General features: G+C 46.5%; 1 protein-coding gene across 1 annotated transcript; it reads left to right on the top strand.

Annotated features, from left to right (window-relative positions):
* Window positions 1–1,661: 1,661 nt before the first annotated feature.
* On the top strand, window positions 1,662–3,011 carry LOC101781779 (auxin-responsive protein SAUR50). The gene has a single exon (XM_004971063.2). It carries the CDS (start codon window positions 2,090–2,092, stop codon window positions 2,561–2,563), a length of 474 nt encoding a protein of 157 aa, XP_004971120.1. The 5' UTR covers window positions 1,662–2,089; the 3' UTR covers window positions 2,564–3,011.
* The last annotated feature ends 14,420 nt before the right edge of the window (window positions 3,012–17,431 follow it).

Raw genomic sequence — 17,431 nt, 5'->3', positions numbered from 1 at the left:
ACCCCGCTCATCCACAAATATAATATTTTTTAAGTTTCTCATAAGTCAAACTATCATGAGTTTGTAACATCTGCGACATCAAATAAGTAAACTATGAAAAATATATTTCATAATGGACCATCTAATAACAATGATCATTTGATGTATCATAACTATTTGTTATTGATCTTTTCTATAATCTTTCATCAGACTTATAGTAGTTTGACGACTTGGTACCGTTGACGCTAAAAATCGGACGATAGCTCCGGCTCCGGCGTCGGACACACGGCTCGGGAGAATCTGCTTAACTCTTGTTCGGGTTATCGCCCTGGTGCAGTTCGCGCGGTATGCGTGCCAGTCAATCTGACCTGTTGATCGACAAGGAAAGAAAGATATTAAATTCCAAAGGTTCGATCGGCTGAAGTTCCGATCTATTAAAGAATGTATCAGCAAATCGGCCAAATTAGTGTAAAGATGACCGGCTATAAAATAGCCGATGATCACCTAGCAGTTGTAAAAAAAACTACTAAATTAATCTAAACAATGCCACAGAGACAACACTTGGAACAGATCTAATCGGCTGTATGATAATAAAGAAAATATTGACAAAGCTGACAGTTCGTGTTTCAAGCTGGATAACTGGTGATAAAAACTAAAATAACAAGTAAAACTTACGATTCTAGTAAATATCGATAACTGGTGAATAAATCTAAACGAAACAACAACGATGCGCCCGAAGTTAAAGCTTAGATATTACTCGATACGCGGAACTTACAAATTGGCCGGAGGTCGTGTTGATGCAGTCCTGCCAACTCCCACGAACTCGTGAAAAGAAAAAGTATTTGGCGAAGTTGCCGACTTGAAAGTAAGGTTATGTGAAAAAAAATAGATTTGTATTGATGATTGTTGTATTGTTTTACAAGCCTTACGAGGCACCTATTTATACCCTGCTGCAACTGATTTCCTAACCAACTATGATTTTATCTCTATTCAAAATAACAAATATTTACACACGGATACAACCCGCATCAGAGTCGAGCACTGTTCAACTTTTCTATGTGACAATCCTTGTCTTCTTCTGGTCACCGCCTTGGCTCATTTTAGGCCCACATCGGCCAAACTGCTGTGGCTCCCAATCAGCCGGTCTTCATCGACTCCCTCGACTAATCGGCCGAAATACTGTAGCTCTGTCGGCCGATTCCCCTAGCCACAGCTTCTTGCTTATCCGCATCGGCCACCTTCCTCTCCTTGATGTCGACCTTAACACGTGTTAAAAACCAACGTCAACAGGTACAAACTCAGAGGTCCTTATATTTCTAGATGGATTAGTATATTTCTAGATGGATGGGGCCGGTACAAGAAAGGACTTAAATTTAAATAGCAAATTCGACATCATTAGTTGGCTGTGGTTCATTCCATGTTCATGTAGCAAGCATGCAGGCAGTGCTTCTTCCACATACACAGGCAGGCGTTGACTATTGGAGAATGGAGATAGCATGCATGCCACCACACACAATTATTGAGCGTGTTCGTGCTCCTCAGACTCAGCGCCTCTCTCAAGCCGCCAACTAAACGCAGCCCTACATGTACCTGTCCCACATATATCTCTGTCCATTGTCAAATTCTTATCGTGTATATATAGTCACACTCGATCTATATGCAAGTTGAACAATGCAAGAAAACCATGTTTTTATTATCTTAGCACCGGTCTCTCGTGTTTGTCCTCTCTCATGCCACCACCCACCTCTCTCTTTCTTAGCAGCCAGCTTCACCCCTAACAGATGACATGTTGTGCTCCCAGAAAGTCAAGCATTTCTGCATCAAGTCGATCTAGGACAGAAGCTACCTAGCTATGGATAGCAAGATACCTGTTGGCTGTTGCTATTAGCCTGCAGTGTTTTGCCTGGCGCTGTGGCGCATGCATTAGCTAGCTGGCTCTGGCTTTTTCTTCCATCGTCGTCTCCTTATAATAACCTGATCCGACCCTCGCCTCAGATCTCAGCTCGGCACGCAGCGGCACAAGCAGCTTCTCTCGCACTCATCATCATCCCCAGTCGTCGTCTTCCTTGGGCAGGAGTGGCCATATAAGGAATTGAAGAAGCTAGGCAGCATGGAAACGGTGGTGACGACGACGTCGACTAGCAAGGTCGGGAGGAAGAGCCTGATATCAAGAACCCTGCAGCGGTGCAAGTCCGGGCTGAGCAACGGTGGCGGCTCTGGCCGGGCGTCGCCGGCGGGGTGCTTCTCGGTGTACGTGGGCACCGAGCGGGAGCGGTTCGTGGTGCGCGCCGAGTGCGCCAACCACCCGCTGTTCCGGCGCCTCCTCGACGACGCCGAGCGCGAGTACGGGTACGCGGCGCAGGGCCCGCTGGCGCTGCCCGGCTGCGACGTCGACGCCTTCCTCGACGTGCTGTGGCAGATGGAGAACGACGACGACGACACCGACGGCGGCGGCGGTCAGCAGTTCGCCGCCGCCGCCTCGTCGCCGATATGCGGCTTGCATAGCGGCAGCAAGGGCCGCGCGGCCGGGTACCGGATGCTGAGCCCGAGGTCGTCGTCGCCGGTGGTCAGCAGGAGGAGGTGATGAGACCGAGCAGAAAGAAAGAAAAATAATCGAGCATGCACTCGATCATGCGCATGGGATTAACTTCGATGCTAATCGTGATTAGAGAGCTAGTCTTTTGCTGAATTAACCTCTATTGCTATGTATGAACAAAGTCATGCATAGTAGTGGCTTTCTGCCTTTCTGGTCATAGTCAGGTGGTTTTACCAATTTTCAGTTAGGCTGGAAAAAGCTCACCATGTGCACGTACGTGTGCAGCGAGATCAGCTCATCCAGTTGCATCGATCAACTCTCTTGCTCATGTACACAAGTTTCTATCATTAGTCTCAAGTGATACAGGTTTAGTTTAGATCAGTAGCTAGGTTTCTACATGTATAGAGTTGAAAAAACTTTCAATTCTATGTGTATGTAATATGTATGTGCTGAATCAGTTATACTTCAAAGAGAATCAATCTTTTTTTCCTTGTCATGCATGGCATAGTTTTCTTTTCTTGATGCACGGACAAGTAGAACTGCTATGATTTCCTTTTCAAATTAAGGAGGTCATCAACACATATTTTCCCAGTGCAATATGCTGGTACAATGCAATTTTGAAGACGAACGACCCCACTCTTGCTTTAAAAAATTTTAAGGGGACGGTCCCCAAACTGAGCGCCGTGAGGACCCTCCTCGGATGGTCGACGCGTGGGCGGTCCAATGATCCGATGCCTGCTATTCGCTCGGCTCCGACGCAGGCTAGGCTCACAGGTCGCAGCGCTCCGCTTGAGGCTCGCATAGCTCAGCTTATAGGCTCAAGCTCTCTCACCGCGACATCTAGGCCATGGTGGCTACCAAGGTCAAGGTCATCGGACCCGGACAAGCTCCCGGCCCTGCATGTCCCGCGCATCCTTGCCGACACCCTCTGTGTCGCATGCGCAATAAGGACTCCGATCCCCCATCCGTGCCACGCTCGCCGCGAGGCCGTGCTCCAACCCCTTGCAAAGCGCTTCTCCACAAGGCACGTTGTTGCCCATGGCTGTCGTCGTCGAGGTGTCTGCTCGCACCGCCGACCTCGCTTCCGACGTACACAAGGACCAACCGATGGGGGCACCTATGATCTGGATTCGGGGACGGCGGCAATGGACATAGGGGCGCCAGCGGACGAACTGCGATTGTGGAGCTGCGGCGAACAATGAGGGGTTGTGGTGGACGAGCTATGGTGGCAGATAAGGGGGACGGAGGGTCGGAGGCGACGGCGGCGGTGACTCGAGCTTCCTAGGCTAAGGCACACCTCCATGACTGGACTACTCATGCTGAGCCGAGAGATCGCTTGGAGCTGAGCTGATTCCGCGAGCGCGTGCCAAAGTCAGGGAGCCGATGTCATCTCAATCGTTGGATGTGTTGTAATGCCCACGCGTCAACCATCAGAGGAGAGTCCTCACGGCGCTTGGTTTGGGCACCGTCCCTACAGAATTTTTTTCCTGCTCCAGCCACGGGCTGCAAAGAGAAGCAAAGAAATAGCCGGTCGAAGTTAGATTATGCGCGAAGGGTCACCGCAGCTACCAAGCTGCGGTGGATCCAACAGTGGGTGCAAGTGTGCAACAGCACAAGTAGAGGTGGTAAAAGGACCTAATATCGGCCGAACAATTTTAAGGATTGAACTCAATAAAAATCAACCTAAAATACTATCACTATTCATTCGATAAATCATCTCTAGTACCGGTGCGTAACCCCCTTTTAGTACCGGTTGTGCAACCGGTACTAGCAATCCGGTACTAGAGGGGGTCCTTTAGTACCGGTATACCAGTACTAAAGGGTATTCAAAAATTAAAAAAAAACAAATCCCCCCACCGGCTCCCGCTGCCACCGGCCCCGCCCTCCGCTCGCCACCGGCCCCAGCCTCCCTCTGCCCGCCGCCGGCCCCCTCCACCTCCTCCTCCTCCACCTCCTCCACCCGTCACCGGCCCCCACCGACCCTGGCCTCCCTACGCCTCATCCGCCCCTCCTCCGCCTCCACCTCCTCTGCCCCCTCCGCCTCCACCAGCCTCCTCCGCCCCCGCCGCCAGCCTCCGTGCCCTCTCCCACCCGCCCTCCGCTGGCCGCTCCCTGCCGCCCTGATGGCCGCCGCCACCTCACCTCGCCCCGCCGCTACTCCTCACCACTGGTGAGGAGCGCGTGGAGGGGGAGGGAAGGGGAGGCAGAGGGCGGCGCTGCACCGCGCTGCTGCGAGAGAGGAGATGAAGTGTGGGGAGGAGAGGGGAGGGGAGCAGACGGGAGGGGGGAGAGAGTGAGAGAGAGAGAGAATGGGTGGACGAGAGCAGCAGGATAAGAATTATTGCTGAGGGAGAGAGGGAGAGAGAGAGGGGGGAGGGGTCGGCGGTTGGAGCTACCATCCGGTACTAAAGGTAAGCCTTTAGCACCGGGTGGGAGCTCCACCCGGTACTAAATGGCCTCCGGGGAGTCTTAAATTTGGACCGGTACTGAGATCGTGGACGAGAGGTCATTTTTCTAGTAGTGTATATTTTTTATACTAAAATTAATTAAGGTTGTGTTGGATTGTGGAGTCATAAGGTCCATTACCATCCCTAACCACACTAGAGACAAGGGGAGTTGGTGGGGCCATGGTATAAGCACATCGTATCAGCCCATGGAAAAAAGAGTGAGAAAGCATAGTACGAGGTAGAGTTCCTGGATTGAGGTTGATCGAAGACGACCTGTGAGTGTGAGATCTACTGTAATAGTCAATTGAACAATAAACCTTTATTTCCTTTGAATGTTAATAGTGCTATATCAGTGCCATAACAAGACGACTAATTTTCATTCACATATACGCTGTTCTAATCCATGCAATGCCGATCGACCAGTTTGGTCTCGATGCTCTCTTTGCCCTCGCGCGTCCACGCCGACAACGTCCAAGATAATCAAGTGGAGTCTTGTCCTGCACGGTCACTTGTGTTCATGTCGATATACCATATACTTGCATAGCTGAAGATTTGGAATATGTTTCTATAGTTTCTGCACAATAAGGTTTGCATGATAAGTCCAATATCAAATTTCTAAGCAGACGAGAGATGTGGATTGGTGCTGCACAAAGACAATACAAGGTTGAAACATCAACGAAGAAGATTGAAGCTTAGTCTTTTAATTGTCTTTTTTTGTCTTAGAATTTTCTTTCTCGTGTTTCCGAGCTCCTCTTTTTTTTAAGATAGAGTCTAAGAACTATTTGTAACCTTTGGCTGTATATATCCACCGTGTGGATATAGTAGGCCTTAATCTTAAAAAGTATGCAAAGTCTCGTCAGGCTCAGCTCGATCACATCGCCTGCAGGCGGATAGCACTCCACGGCGTGTACTAATCTATATGTGGAGTCGATCTCATGACGTGAAAAACTGTAGCCTATCCGAATCCAATATGGCAGGATCAGAATAAAGTCTGTACATCAGACTAAGCAAGCAAGCGCGCACGTACGTTAAAGACTAGTTCTCCAATCCATTGGTAACTCCTTGGCGAGTCAGCGTTTCAACGCATGCGACCGCCGTGACGTTTGATTCTGTGAGAAAATGCATGGTCATCGTGACATGATTTCTGCTAGCTTCGCTTCCATTTGTCAAACATCTCGATGCTACTCCAATTATCTTAAGCACGACATATGGGTAGTAACCCGTTATTCTTCAGATGCCAATTCAACACGCTCCGAATCTCCTATCCTTTCTTCATGATGATGACACACACGAGATGCTCAAGTCCGTGACAGTTCGTTCTGTCGTCCCGAGACCCGGTGCCGTGTTGTGTTGAAGATTTCCTACCGCGAGCGTGACCTCAAAACTATCGATGGTTAGTTGCTCCACGACGACATGCCTGCGCCAGGCTGCCAGCCCAGAGCTTGCGTTGAAGGTTTCCTACGGCATGGCGATGGTTAGTTGCTCATTAAGTTGCACTTACTTGCTTTCTTTGCCATCATCGATTATATGGGAAGTCTCGAGTCATGTTAGAAACCTCTTTCACCAAATTACTCTCGAAGTCAAATCTACGAAATCCTTTCATTTACTGTTTTGTACATTTAATTCCTTGCCATTGGGAAGGGAAAGTTAGAACTCGGATTAGTAGAATCTACGAAAATGTCAAATAAAAAAGAAAGTTAGAACTTGATGTCACATTAGAGATGGAACAAATTTTAGGATGAAGAAAAAAATTAAGCTATCTTCCAGTATTAAATAAGCAATTTTGTCTTGACAGATAGGATTGGATGTAGTAGTGCGTGACCCTACCAGGTTGTCATGTGCATCCCATATTCCTTTTGTCCAGTCAGACTCTGACATGTGGGGCCTCATCCCCACAGAACGAAATGCTTATCCTAATGTTTCACCGTGCCTAGTCACCTCTGACATGTGAGCCCCATCCCCATGCAACGCTACCTGGATGCTAAAGAGCAAACAGCAAAGGCAATAGTTTCAAATATTATATACAAAATGGGGTGACAGAAGCCGAAGAAAGCCATAAGCAATGGGCCACACTGGCAATTAGTCTTAGAGATAGATTAGAGATAGATAGACAGACAGACAGATAGATAGATAAAGATCGATCAAGCAGGTTATGCACCCTAAACCAGGTTATGCACCCTAAACCAACGTAATTGTACATTTCCACCAAGCTCACCAGGTCAAATGCACTTGCTTTTGACACACGAGTTCTATTTCACGATTCTCCCAAACCTTCTAAGTGCTCCTCCATTCATGGCCTATTTGGTTTGAATCACATGTCGACCCGAAATCATCCGATCCTATATCTGAGCGTAGCAGATCTGTTTGGCTAGCATCGCGAAACGCTAGATGCCATCATGTTGTTTTTCATAACAAGGATGCAAAGTAATTTCTCCTAGTCATCCGGCGAAAAAGGACAAGATGTCTAGAGCATCCATTCACGCACTGATCCTCCTAACCAAACATGCTACTCCCTCTGTTCCAAATTGCAGATCGTTTTAACTTTTAAGGTTCATAGATACTATTATGCACCTAGATATACATTATATCTAGATACATACACTATATCAGAGATAGAAAGATAGAGGTTACGAAGGTTATCCCTCCCCCACCAACCACAAAGGCAACACCGCCCCCACCCTATAAAAGGATCCCAAGGGATCGGCTTGCTAGCCAGATTGATTCTATTGATTTGCTTTTTCCAACCTGCCTAAGTTGAGCTACATCAGTGATGGCTGCCGCTGCTCATAGTCTCCTCGCTACAGGTAATTTCTTTGCTGTTTCTCTTCTGCTCGTGGCCACAACTGTGCAGGCGCATGATGGATTTCATGTCGACGCGGAGGACATCAACAAAACCATAACGGTACGGACCAACTTAAAACCATATACATTGTTGATCCAACACGTAGCTAGCAGCCAATTTATGACCAAATTAAATCAATATATTAATTTGTCTATACTTAATCTAATTACAAATGTAAGACCATGTAGGTTTGTTCTAAGTCCCAGTAATATCTAAAATTTATATAGATGGACAATACAAGATTGACATTATAAAAATACACTTTCATAATATATGGATTTTTTTTGTTCAACATTGTAGATATTTTGATCATGGAACAGAATATTATTTTTCTCATTAAAGTTTTACATTTGATTTTGGACAAAATTTGATGAATTTATATTATGAATATAGAAAGTAGATATTATGATGGTCAATCAATAATTATTAAGATAGGATATATATGTACATGCAGAGCAAAAACGGTGTGGTGATTGACTGTGTTTACATACACAAGCAGCCGACCTTGAAGCATCCCATGTTCAAGGATCACAAAATTCAGGTTAAGCCTCTGTTCCAAAATTCGATCCTTAGTACGACCTCCAATCAAAAAAATTTGATGCTACTTCAGCCATTATTTTCCATTAAAATATATAGTTTACTATACAAATAAATGCATAAGCTTATGGAAGCACTCTTCAAATAAATGCATAAAAAGACAAATCTTGATCGAAGCGTAAAATATATTTGGTATCTAGTTGCTAGCTACTTCTCTGAATATATGTATTAAGAAAGATTAGACGTGCAAATGATGGTGCCACGGCACATTCATGCAGCAGGTATACAACAACAACGCGGCGGGATCCATCGGCCGACGATCACGCTCTGACAATGGTATGGCGGTGCCTCCCGTGGAGCAAGAATGGCATACGAGTGGGAGCTGTCCTGAAGGAACAATTCCCATTCGTCGGTTGCCAGAGTCCGCTGTTAACCCGGATCTCACCATGCCATGGCAATATTTCTATAGATGGTGACTCTAGCTCGATCTCCCAGAGCTGAGGTACATATTTAATTATTTACATGACACTACCCTGTTTATCTTTTTACCAAGAAAAGAGACCTTCTTTCCCTATTTGATTATTCATGATGTCCATGCTGTCAACTATTAGTTCGTATAATATTCAGATTTGAATAAAAAGTTAATGCGAGGTTTGCCTGTATAATAAAAAAGATAATGTTTGTGAGCTAAAAGTGTTCAGTGGATTTTCAAAGGACATTAGGCAAAAACAAGCACAGCAGGTTGCCAACAATTGTTGTGGGCTATTTTTGGGTTGCTGAGACCATCTTTAGGAAAGCCCATCATTTTTATGCGATTCGGCCGTTTTATTTGTTTCGACCATTTCCCTTTTGTAATAGTCTGGCTATCTGCTCCCTAGGCCGTTGGGCCAAATAACCCTATCTTGCTGCCCAATCATTCTCTTTTTTGCTTCTTACACAAAATGTTTCCTCACCTGTTGTTTGTATCTCTTTTACATCTTTCTCACCTCTTGTTGTATTTCTGTAACAAAATTTTTGCTACCTTACGCTCTTTTTTATTGTTCATCTTTACTGGGTAATGACATACAGATTCAAGCGTTTGTTTCGTAGAATCTGCAATGCACATGATTTGATTGTATTCCCCACTGTTAGCGCCTATTGTAACTGTGGCGTGCTCCGCTGCGCCTGGCCGGCCGTTGAGGTTGGACGGTTGCTACTTGTTTGTGGTCATCGATGTTTGGGATCGGCTTTAACGAAAAGATCAGCAGCTGTACGCAACAGTTCTTACACATTCCTGTTTCCTGAAAAGAATGCAAGGCAGATAATGGGCTATCTCAGATGGCATAGGCACTGCAGGGAGTATTGCACAACGTAATCTGGCAAGGGCGATTCCCAAGCAAATGCCGGTGGAAACCACAATTTGCCTCCCTGCTACACAGCAGAGACCACCTCCCACCGAAGCAAGAGAAGTCTCGCCGGCTGCCCGGAGTTTGCTCGTCGCTAGCCAAGACCCTCGCCGGAGGTGACTGCTAATTGGCTATCTTCTCGCCGGAGATCCTGAGTTCCCATCGACAAAAGGAATCGATGGGTTAGGAAAATTACCCGAGCCCCAAGTTCCAGCCCAAGAAGATTGAAAGGCTGGCTTGGTGGCTGGTCCAGGCGCGCATGGTGGCTGGCTTGGCTGGTGCGTTGGCGAGGGAGTTAGCTAGAGCGCCGCCGCGAGGTGAGAAGGGGAGGCGAGATGGGTGGCCAAGCTAGCGAAGTCGTGGCGACCATATATAAGCCGATTTGAGGCTGGTGACCGTGTGTAGTGTAACAGTTGCTTGGTGCCGCCTTCTTCTTGCACTCGTGCCCTAAAAGTTTGCTTGCTCCGGTGGACGACGCCTCCTCCGATCCGCTGCACCATGCATCATCGCACCCACCGGACGATCGAGTCACCTCTCATCTTGGTGAGTTGGTGATGGTCAGGTCAGGAAACTGCTGACACGAATCACCTAATCTCATATGCCCTTTCTGTTTCGTGGATCCCTCCTATCCTCGTACATACGGCTTGGGCCGGTAGCTTCTCTGCGCGCGCGCGCGTCGCCGGCCGGCTGCCGCTGGCAGATGGAAGCGGGAGCTGACGAGGCGACCCGTGCGTGCCGGAACACGCCACAAGGTCGAGCACTCGAGCCACCGCCGCCGTCCAATCTTACGCAACGACGACGACTATTGCCGACGCGTTCGGCACTACTACTAATCTAGGTCGTCCAGTTCTGGCCTGGCGCAGCGGTAGTGCCTAGTGATCGAGTGCCTTGAGTAGTGGTGATCGAATCGAAGCCCGGGCTCTACTCGACAGGAAGGATCACTGCTACTTCCGCATGTCCAAAAACGGACAGGATCGGGTTGGTTGCAACGACCAGCAAATACCAAAGCGATCGTGACGCTCTGACACAACACACCCCGTGACGTGACACGGTTAAAACTTATAAAGAGAGGTCATCGGCGGGGAATCTAGTTTCACTTCAATCCATTCTTGCTTTGCGAGAGAGAGTTCGTTGGGACTTGGGAGTATAGAGGTAGCAGCTAGCGGCTTCTTCTTCGTTCGTACGACATCGACGACGACGGCCACATGGTGCGTCCGCTGGAGATCGTCGTCGTCCCGAGCGCCGGGGCCGACGAGCTGCAGGTTCATGGCGGTCGTCGTCGCCATCGTCCACGTCCCACCCCCGTGGCGGCCCCGGCGGCGCGTGGCCGTGGCGAGTGGCTTCTCCACCTCTCCTGGCTCGTGTAGCCTGCTACCTCTGGAATCGTGAGTGAAATCGCTCTCTTTTCGTGATTATAGTGAAGTAGTAGCAACCAAGCTAAATCTTGTCATCATGGAACTGAAATAGATATGTTCATCCTGCCTTCATGCATATACCTAAGGGCTAGTTACAACATGGATATGCATGGAAGAAGAGAAATGCTTGTGCTCCCTTAAAACAAAACTTGTTCTTAAAACGTAATAAAAATGATAATACACTGTTATATAAGAGCTTTATGAAAATTAGGTTATAACACAGGTTTGAATGCCCTATGTTTTCGTACACAAACAAACATATAGATAGATTTCTTTTTACAAAGTGATTTACTTTCCCGCACATATATATGATTCTGCTCCTTCTTGAACACTGTTGTGTGTTCCATCGCGCTCTCATCGAAGCAAAATCCATGAAAAACAATCCCTTTTGTGCGATATGTTACAAAAGTAAACAACAGAATATCTTCGCTATACATATAGACCCTGCTTTTGTATACTCGTCACGTATGAATTACTCCTTATACTGCCTTCTAAAATCTTCTGCATCAAGAAAATTCTCAACCGTTACAAATTATGGCCTGTATGCTAAGATCTATGGTGTAGGTTATTTCTATTTCCCCCCACATTAACATAATAACATGGTATAAATGTTTAGCCCTTGATAATGAATGTGTGTCTTCTTTTGACACTAGGCAAATTAAATGGCACCTCTTATCAAGTATAATGTGATTTGAGTTTCCCAAATTGCTAGCCCTTCTTTTATTTATAGTACTCAAGTACTCAACTACACATTCACGCTATTGTCTAGATACATGGTAATATCTATGAATCTGGAAAAGATAAAATGACCTATAATTTAGGATGAAGCACTACTAGAAATATGAGCATTCGTTCCCGATTTTAGTACCGGTTGTATTTTGACCCAGTACAAATGCTAACATTAGTACCGGATCCAAATTTAAAGGTCCTCGAAGACTTTTAGTACCGGTGGTGTTATGATCTGGTACTGGAACTTTTAGTACATGCACCGTCGTCGCGAACTTTATATACATTTCTAGCGCCCGTGGTGTCATCACGCACTCAGCAACAAATGTGATTTTACAGGGAAAAAAATGCCAAACTTAAACCGCACCAGTTCGAATCGTGGACCAATGTTCACGCATCTGATTGACGTCGTACCCATTCATGGCAAGTTCGTAGTGTACACGGGACATGGTCGTCGCGTAATCGCCGTACTCCACCGGCAGCAAGCATCTCCCTCGTCGCCGTCGCCGACCTCCAGCTGGGTTTACGCCAAGGTCAAACCCCCCCCCTCCCCCCCAACCACACACATATATAGTTTTGCTATAATACATCTGGGTGTATCATGTACATAGAATGCACCCAGGTCGTTGGTCGGACCAGGTTGGAGCAACCAGTGCATCCAACCAAACATGCGATGAGTGCTTCCTAAGTTAGCTTGTATTTTCCACCTACCACGTAAAGCCACCTAGCATACAAATCCATCAGACTGCATGCATGTATGGATGGAATCTTTTGTATTTAAAATCGGATATCCAGTTTAGGAGGGAGATATCGCATTCGTTTCGAATCAAGAAAAGATTCCCTGCATGCATGCTTCTTGGTGGGTGGGTTAAGCTGTGAGGTGGCATCACATGGTTGGTTGTCTCCATTTAGTTTTGCATGCAGGAGTGGGCTTTCCTTGACAGGAGTGGGCTTTCCTTGACGCGTGAATTAGCTGTGGCGCGGAACGTAGGGTAAGGATCTATGTATTTGCTGTACACCTTGGTTCATTTTAGACTCGTCCTATATAGCTGATGAGACGAACAAGCCACTTGATCACTGCTAACTTAATAACAAGCAGGCTATAAGTATATGATGGTGACATTTTTTTCGAAATGGAAGGATGATGTGACAAGTGACATCGCGATCCTACTTTGTATTTAATTAGCTACGACACGCAAGATCCATCCTAAATAGGGACATAGCGATCTCGATCATCTTTGAAAACTAGTAGGATGAGGATGAAGCCATCACATTCACTTCTCAACTTGCTCTCCAACCGAACATACCCTGATCCCACTCAGCTACTTATTAACACAACCATTTTCCCTTTATTATTAATTAGCGTACTTAGCGATACTTTTCTACTCGGTGTCTCGGTCTCATCTCCCATCCCCACTCTGTCGCTCTCTCTCTCTCTCTCATTGCCTGCTGTGGCGGGGCGCACACGTACGCATGCGCACTACAAGTGATGGCTTAGGCGTACATGATCAGCACTCCACCGGCGGCGACGGCTTCCACGGCTCCTGCAGCAGCCCCACCCGCCGTGCCTGAAGCTGCTGCTTGGGTCGCGACGGCTGCCACGGTTCATGCCGGCGCCCCACCCGCCGTGCCTGAAGCTGCCCCGGCCCCAGCTACGGTGATCACGGCGCCTAAGGGGTACGGGGCTACTGGTCAGCAGATCGGCGTGGAAGTGGAATCCTCGGCTACCAGCTCTGCAAACATGATGCATGGTCCTATATATCGTCAAATCTGGGGGTTATGGAATGATTGATATTCAATAAAGATCAAGGATACATCTTACAATACGGCATGGATTCGTCAATAGGGATTTTGGCAACTACTAGCTAGGAGAGAAGTTACACGGTAGCCACTTGACCACTACAGTGGAAACAGAATTTCCCCGACGCGATCCCCGCAATCCTTAGCGCTTGGTCCTCCACGCTTAACGAACAGCCATTCCATTCGGGAAAAAAAAAAAAGAACAGAACAGCCATTCCTGTGTGGGCCGGGAATCCTACCCACCCAAAACGAACAAAGCCTGGTTAGTCTTGTGCCATCTCCAAATCTCCAACCCATCCATCGATGCATTCAGCTAATCTGGGGATGAGAATATCAGATCCTCTGCAGTCTGCCTGCCACCCCGCCGTTCCCTAGATCCGGTTGGTTTACTGCTTTGGACCGGAGCGATTGAAAATATCATTACTTTTTGATACAATTGTGTTTTCTTCATAGTTAATAATCCTCTATTTGAAGTGGACATGATCTACGACAAGATTGCTCTTGTGCTGTTAGTTGGAGCTAACCAACCCCGAACTAGCTACAGTTTAAGAGCTTAAGTATTTTATAAATTGATGCCGGACTTGAGTGTCCGTTCAATCAGTAGTGCTCGAATTTTTGCAGTCGTCAACCACAGATATTAACCTTTTAGCTGGTACATTAGTTCTTTTTTACTTGGAAATTCTGTGTTGATTCAGTACAGCAAATGCATAACTGAATTTTGTCCCCACTGCATGTATGGTTACCATTCGTCTGGGCCTTACTGCATGATGATAGGATGGCAAAAGTACTCCTCTGCAAAATTCAGTGATATCATATATGATGTGTCTTCTTATGCATATATTCCTTTTTTAGGATATGCATATATTCCCTTCGTAAATTTATATAATTTGACTACAAGAACACATTCTATTTGAATTAGTCACCAACATATATGTTACTCTGCCATATTATTAGGGCATCAAGATAGTGCCATGAAAAAATACATGGATTAGCTCTTTATAGATTTTGCTTAATCATAAAATTAGAGTTTAATTATTTCGCGTCACCATCTGGTACAATATGCTAGATTTGCTAACATCTCGAGTAGTACATTTTCAATTGACATAATTTCAATTGAGTTAGTTTCATATTTTTATAACCTATTTTCTAACCAACTTTCGTGATTTTAGAAATTCTTGTGTAGCTAGGACACATATTTTAGCGCACAATCAAAATTTAAGGGTAAAAAAGTTCCACTAATTTATGCTATCATTTACCCTCTGCCACCCATATAATAGCTAGGTTAGAGGTTGGAAACCTACAATGAGTTTATGATGTCGTTTGATTTTGTATGTGATATGTACTGCTATATGGGGTACATTCCCCCCTCCCATCCCAATACTCATTTTTCATATACCTTTAAATATGGTAAGGACGATACAATGCAGCATAGTTCGTTTTCTGATCACGTAGCTCTACAAATCCGACTTGTGAAGTATCAATGCTTCGAATTGAGCGACAAGGTCATCTAACACCTCATCTCAATTATTGCGGTCTATGGTCTATTATCGAGCTATTAAGTTCCAAATGACATTAACTATTTATTTTATCACGGTGGTGACATATTCACTGTGGCCTTCACGGAGTCGATAAAAATGTAAGACTTCCTCAGCTTCCTAACAGGTGTCAAGACCGTTGGCACGTTCCATCATTATAGCGGAAAAGCCTTGCTCCTCCCGCTTCCGAAGTGCTTTTGTTATTTCCTTCTAATTCGTCTGCTGGACGACCGCTTCCGGATGATAAAAGGACCTTGTAGTGGAGCACGATTCGTTTTTTCATCTGGCTTTCGTTATTACTTCAGGTCTTTGCGACACATTTCACCCTGCAACGAGCATATGTCTATGTACAGATATGGCTCGAGAGTTACCACTGCTTCGAGTTGAGCAAGATCACCTTTAGCTCCATCTGGGTTGCTGTCTACACTGCAGCTCAGAGACCTAGCAGGTAGGAGGGCTAGAGGGGCCATGGCCCCCTTATGGTTATGGCTCAATTTACTCTAATACATCATTAAATATATTTTATAATATTTATTAGCTTGTCTGATGAAGAAAGAAAAATACGTGGCTAATCTTGTTATCATGCCTTTCAGCTACCACATGGCGACTTTCAAGCTGTTTCAACCAACAATAAGCAGTAGAAATTGAGACCAGTTTATTTATTTCAACTGCTCAGCGAGACAAACTGTCATTAACTGTTTATGTTTGTCATTGGCCACAATTTTGTGTGTTTCAGTTGAGTACGTGTACATGAATGTAGCATGTTCAATCTAGTTTACTCTATTTTATTTCTCGTATCTGCATTGCTTCTTTTCCTCTAAATTTCTCGTGAACCGAAAATCCTGCAAGGCCAACCCCTGCGATTCCTGACACATTCGCACAAAAGCCCTGCTAAACACTTGCCCCCCTACAAAGCTCCACTTTTGCTCCAACTGCTGTACGTTGATTAAAATGGCAAACACTGTATCCATTTAACAATGGCTCTGGATGAAGGCACGAACACAAACACCACTCCATACTCATCCATGCGGATTCCAAGATTCGAGCAAGGATACGGAGGCGGAGCGGATGGAACTCGGCGGCGCTCCGGCGAGGCGAGGCACCAAGCAGAGGAAGCGCTTGTACCCAGGTCGGGGGGTGGACGGTATTTCATTTACCGTTCACCCCCTTGGGTCCCTGTGGGCTGTTGGATCACACATGTGCAGCACGGATTCGGCGCAGTCGGAGTCTGACTCGGTCGTCGATCCTGGGAGCTAGATGGCGAAGGCCAAATCGAGGTGGGGTAGTGCCCCCCATACGACCGCCACTCGAGGTCGCCGGCAGCCGGCGCGCGGCGCGCTGCTGTGTTGTCGCCGAGCCTTGCCAACAAACGCGTTCGTCTGCGGCGGCGAGGACGGTCTGGGCCTTCATGAGCCCCGCTTCTGGGCTGGCATCGTCGACAGTCGAAGCAGCAAGGTCTGGCTATGGCTGGCTTCATGCTGAGGAAGGATAAGAGGCAAAGTTTGGAAGAAACTGTAACTCGAGAAGGAAATGGAACGGTGCACCTCGCGGGCGGCAAGACGGCTCGGCTAGGCCACGTGTGCTGAATGTCAGCCAGATCAGCGTTCCAACTTTGCTATCCGCAATACGCTACTAGTATCGTCCTTCGCCTGAAAAGCGTAAACCTGATAGTGGAAGCAAAAGCAAGCCGATAGTGGCATCATCGTCGGCGGTGACCAGCCAATATAGCCCTCATTAGCCATCCATCCATGGATCACCCGTATCCTCCTCCCGCGGCGACCGGCGATCTCCCGCATTCCCTGACATTGTTCGTGGTGCATGCAAGTTCAGGCCGGAATCATTCCCTGCAGCTTTTTAAAAAAATATTCTCTCTTCTTCTCAGAACGATGATAAATCCATTCATACAATCAATCAATGTTGTTGTACGATGTATCATTGATCTTTATTGAATCAATCACTCCAGCCATAGGGGCTGTTTGGATACGAGGTGCTAAACTTTAACAGTGTCACATCGGATGTTTGGATGCTAATTAGGAGGACTAAACATGAGCTAATTATAAAACTAATTGCAGAACCTTGTGCTAATTCGCGAGACGAATCTATTAAGCCTAATTAATCCATCATTAGCAAATGGTTACTGTAGCACCACATGTCAAATCTCGAGCGAGTGCGGTGTGACACATCCGGTGAGCGATGAGACCCCCGTTTCTCCCTTCCATTCCGATAAGC

Source organism: Setaria italica, chromosome V, assembly GCF_000263155.2.
Source record: "Setaria italica strain Yugu1 chromosome V, Setaria_italica_v2.0, whole genome shotgun sequence".
In the NCBI taxonomy this organism is placed as follows: Eukaryota; Viridiplantae; Streptophyta; class Magnoliopsida; order Poales; family Poaceae; genus Setaria; species Setaria italica.
Note: the sequence above shows the minus strand (reverse complement) of the source record. Positions and strands in the feature narration are given on the sequence as shown.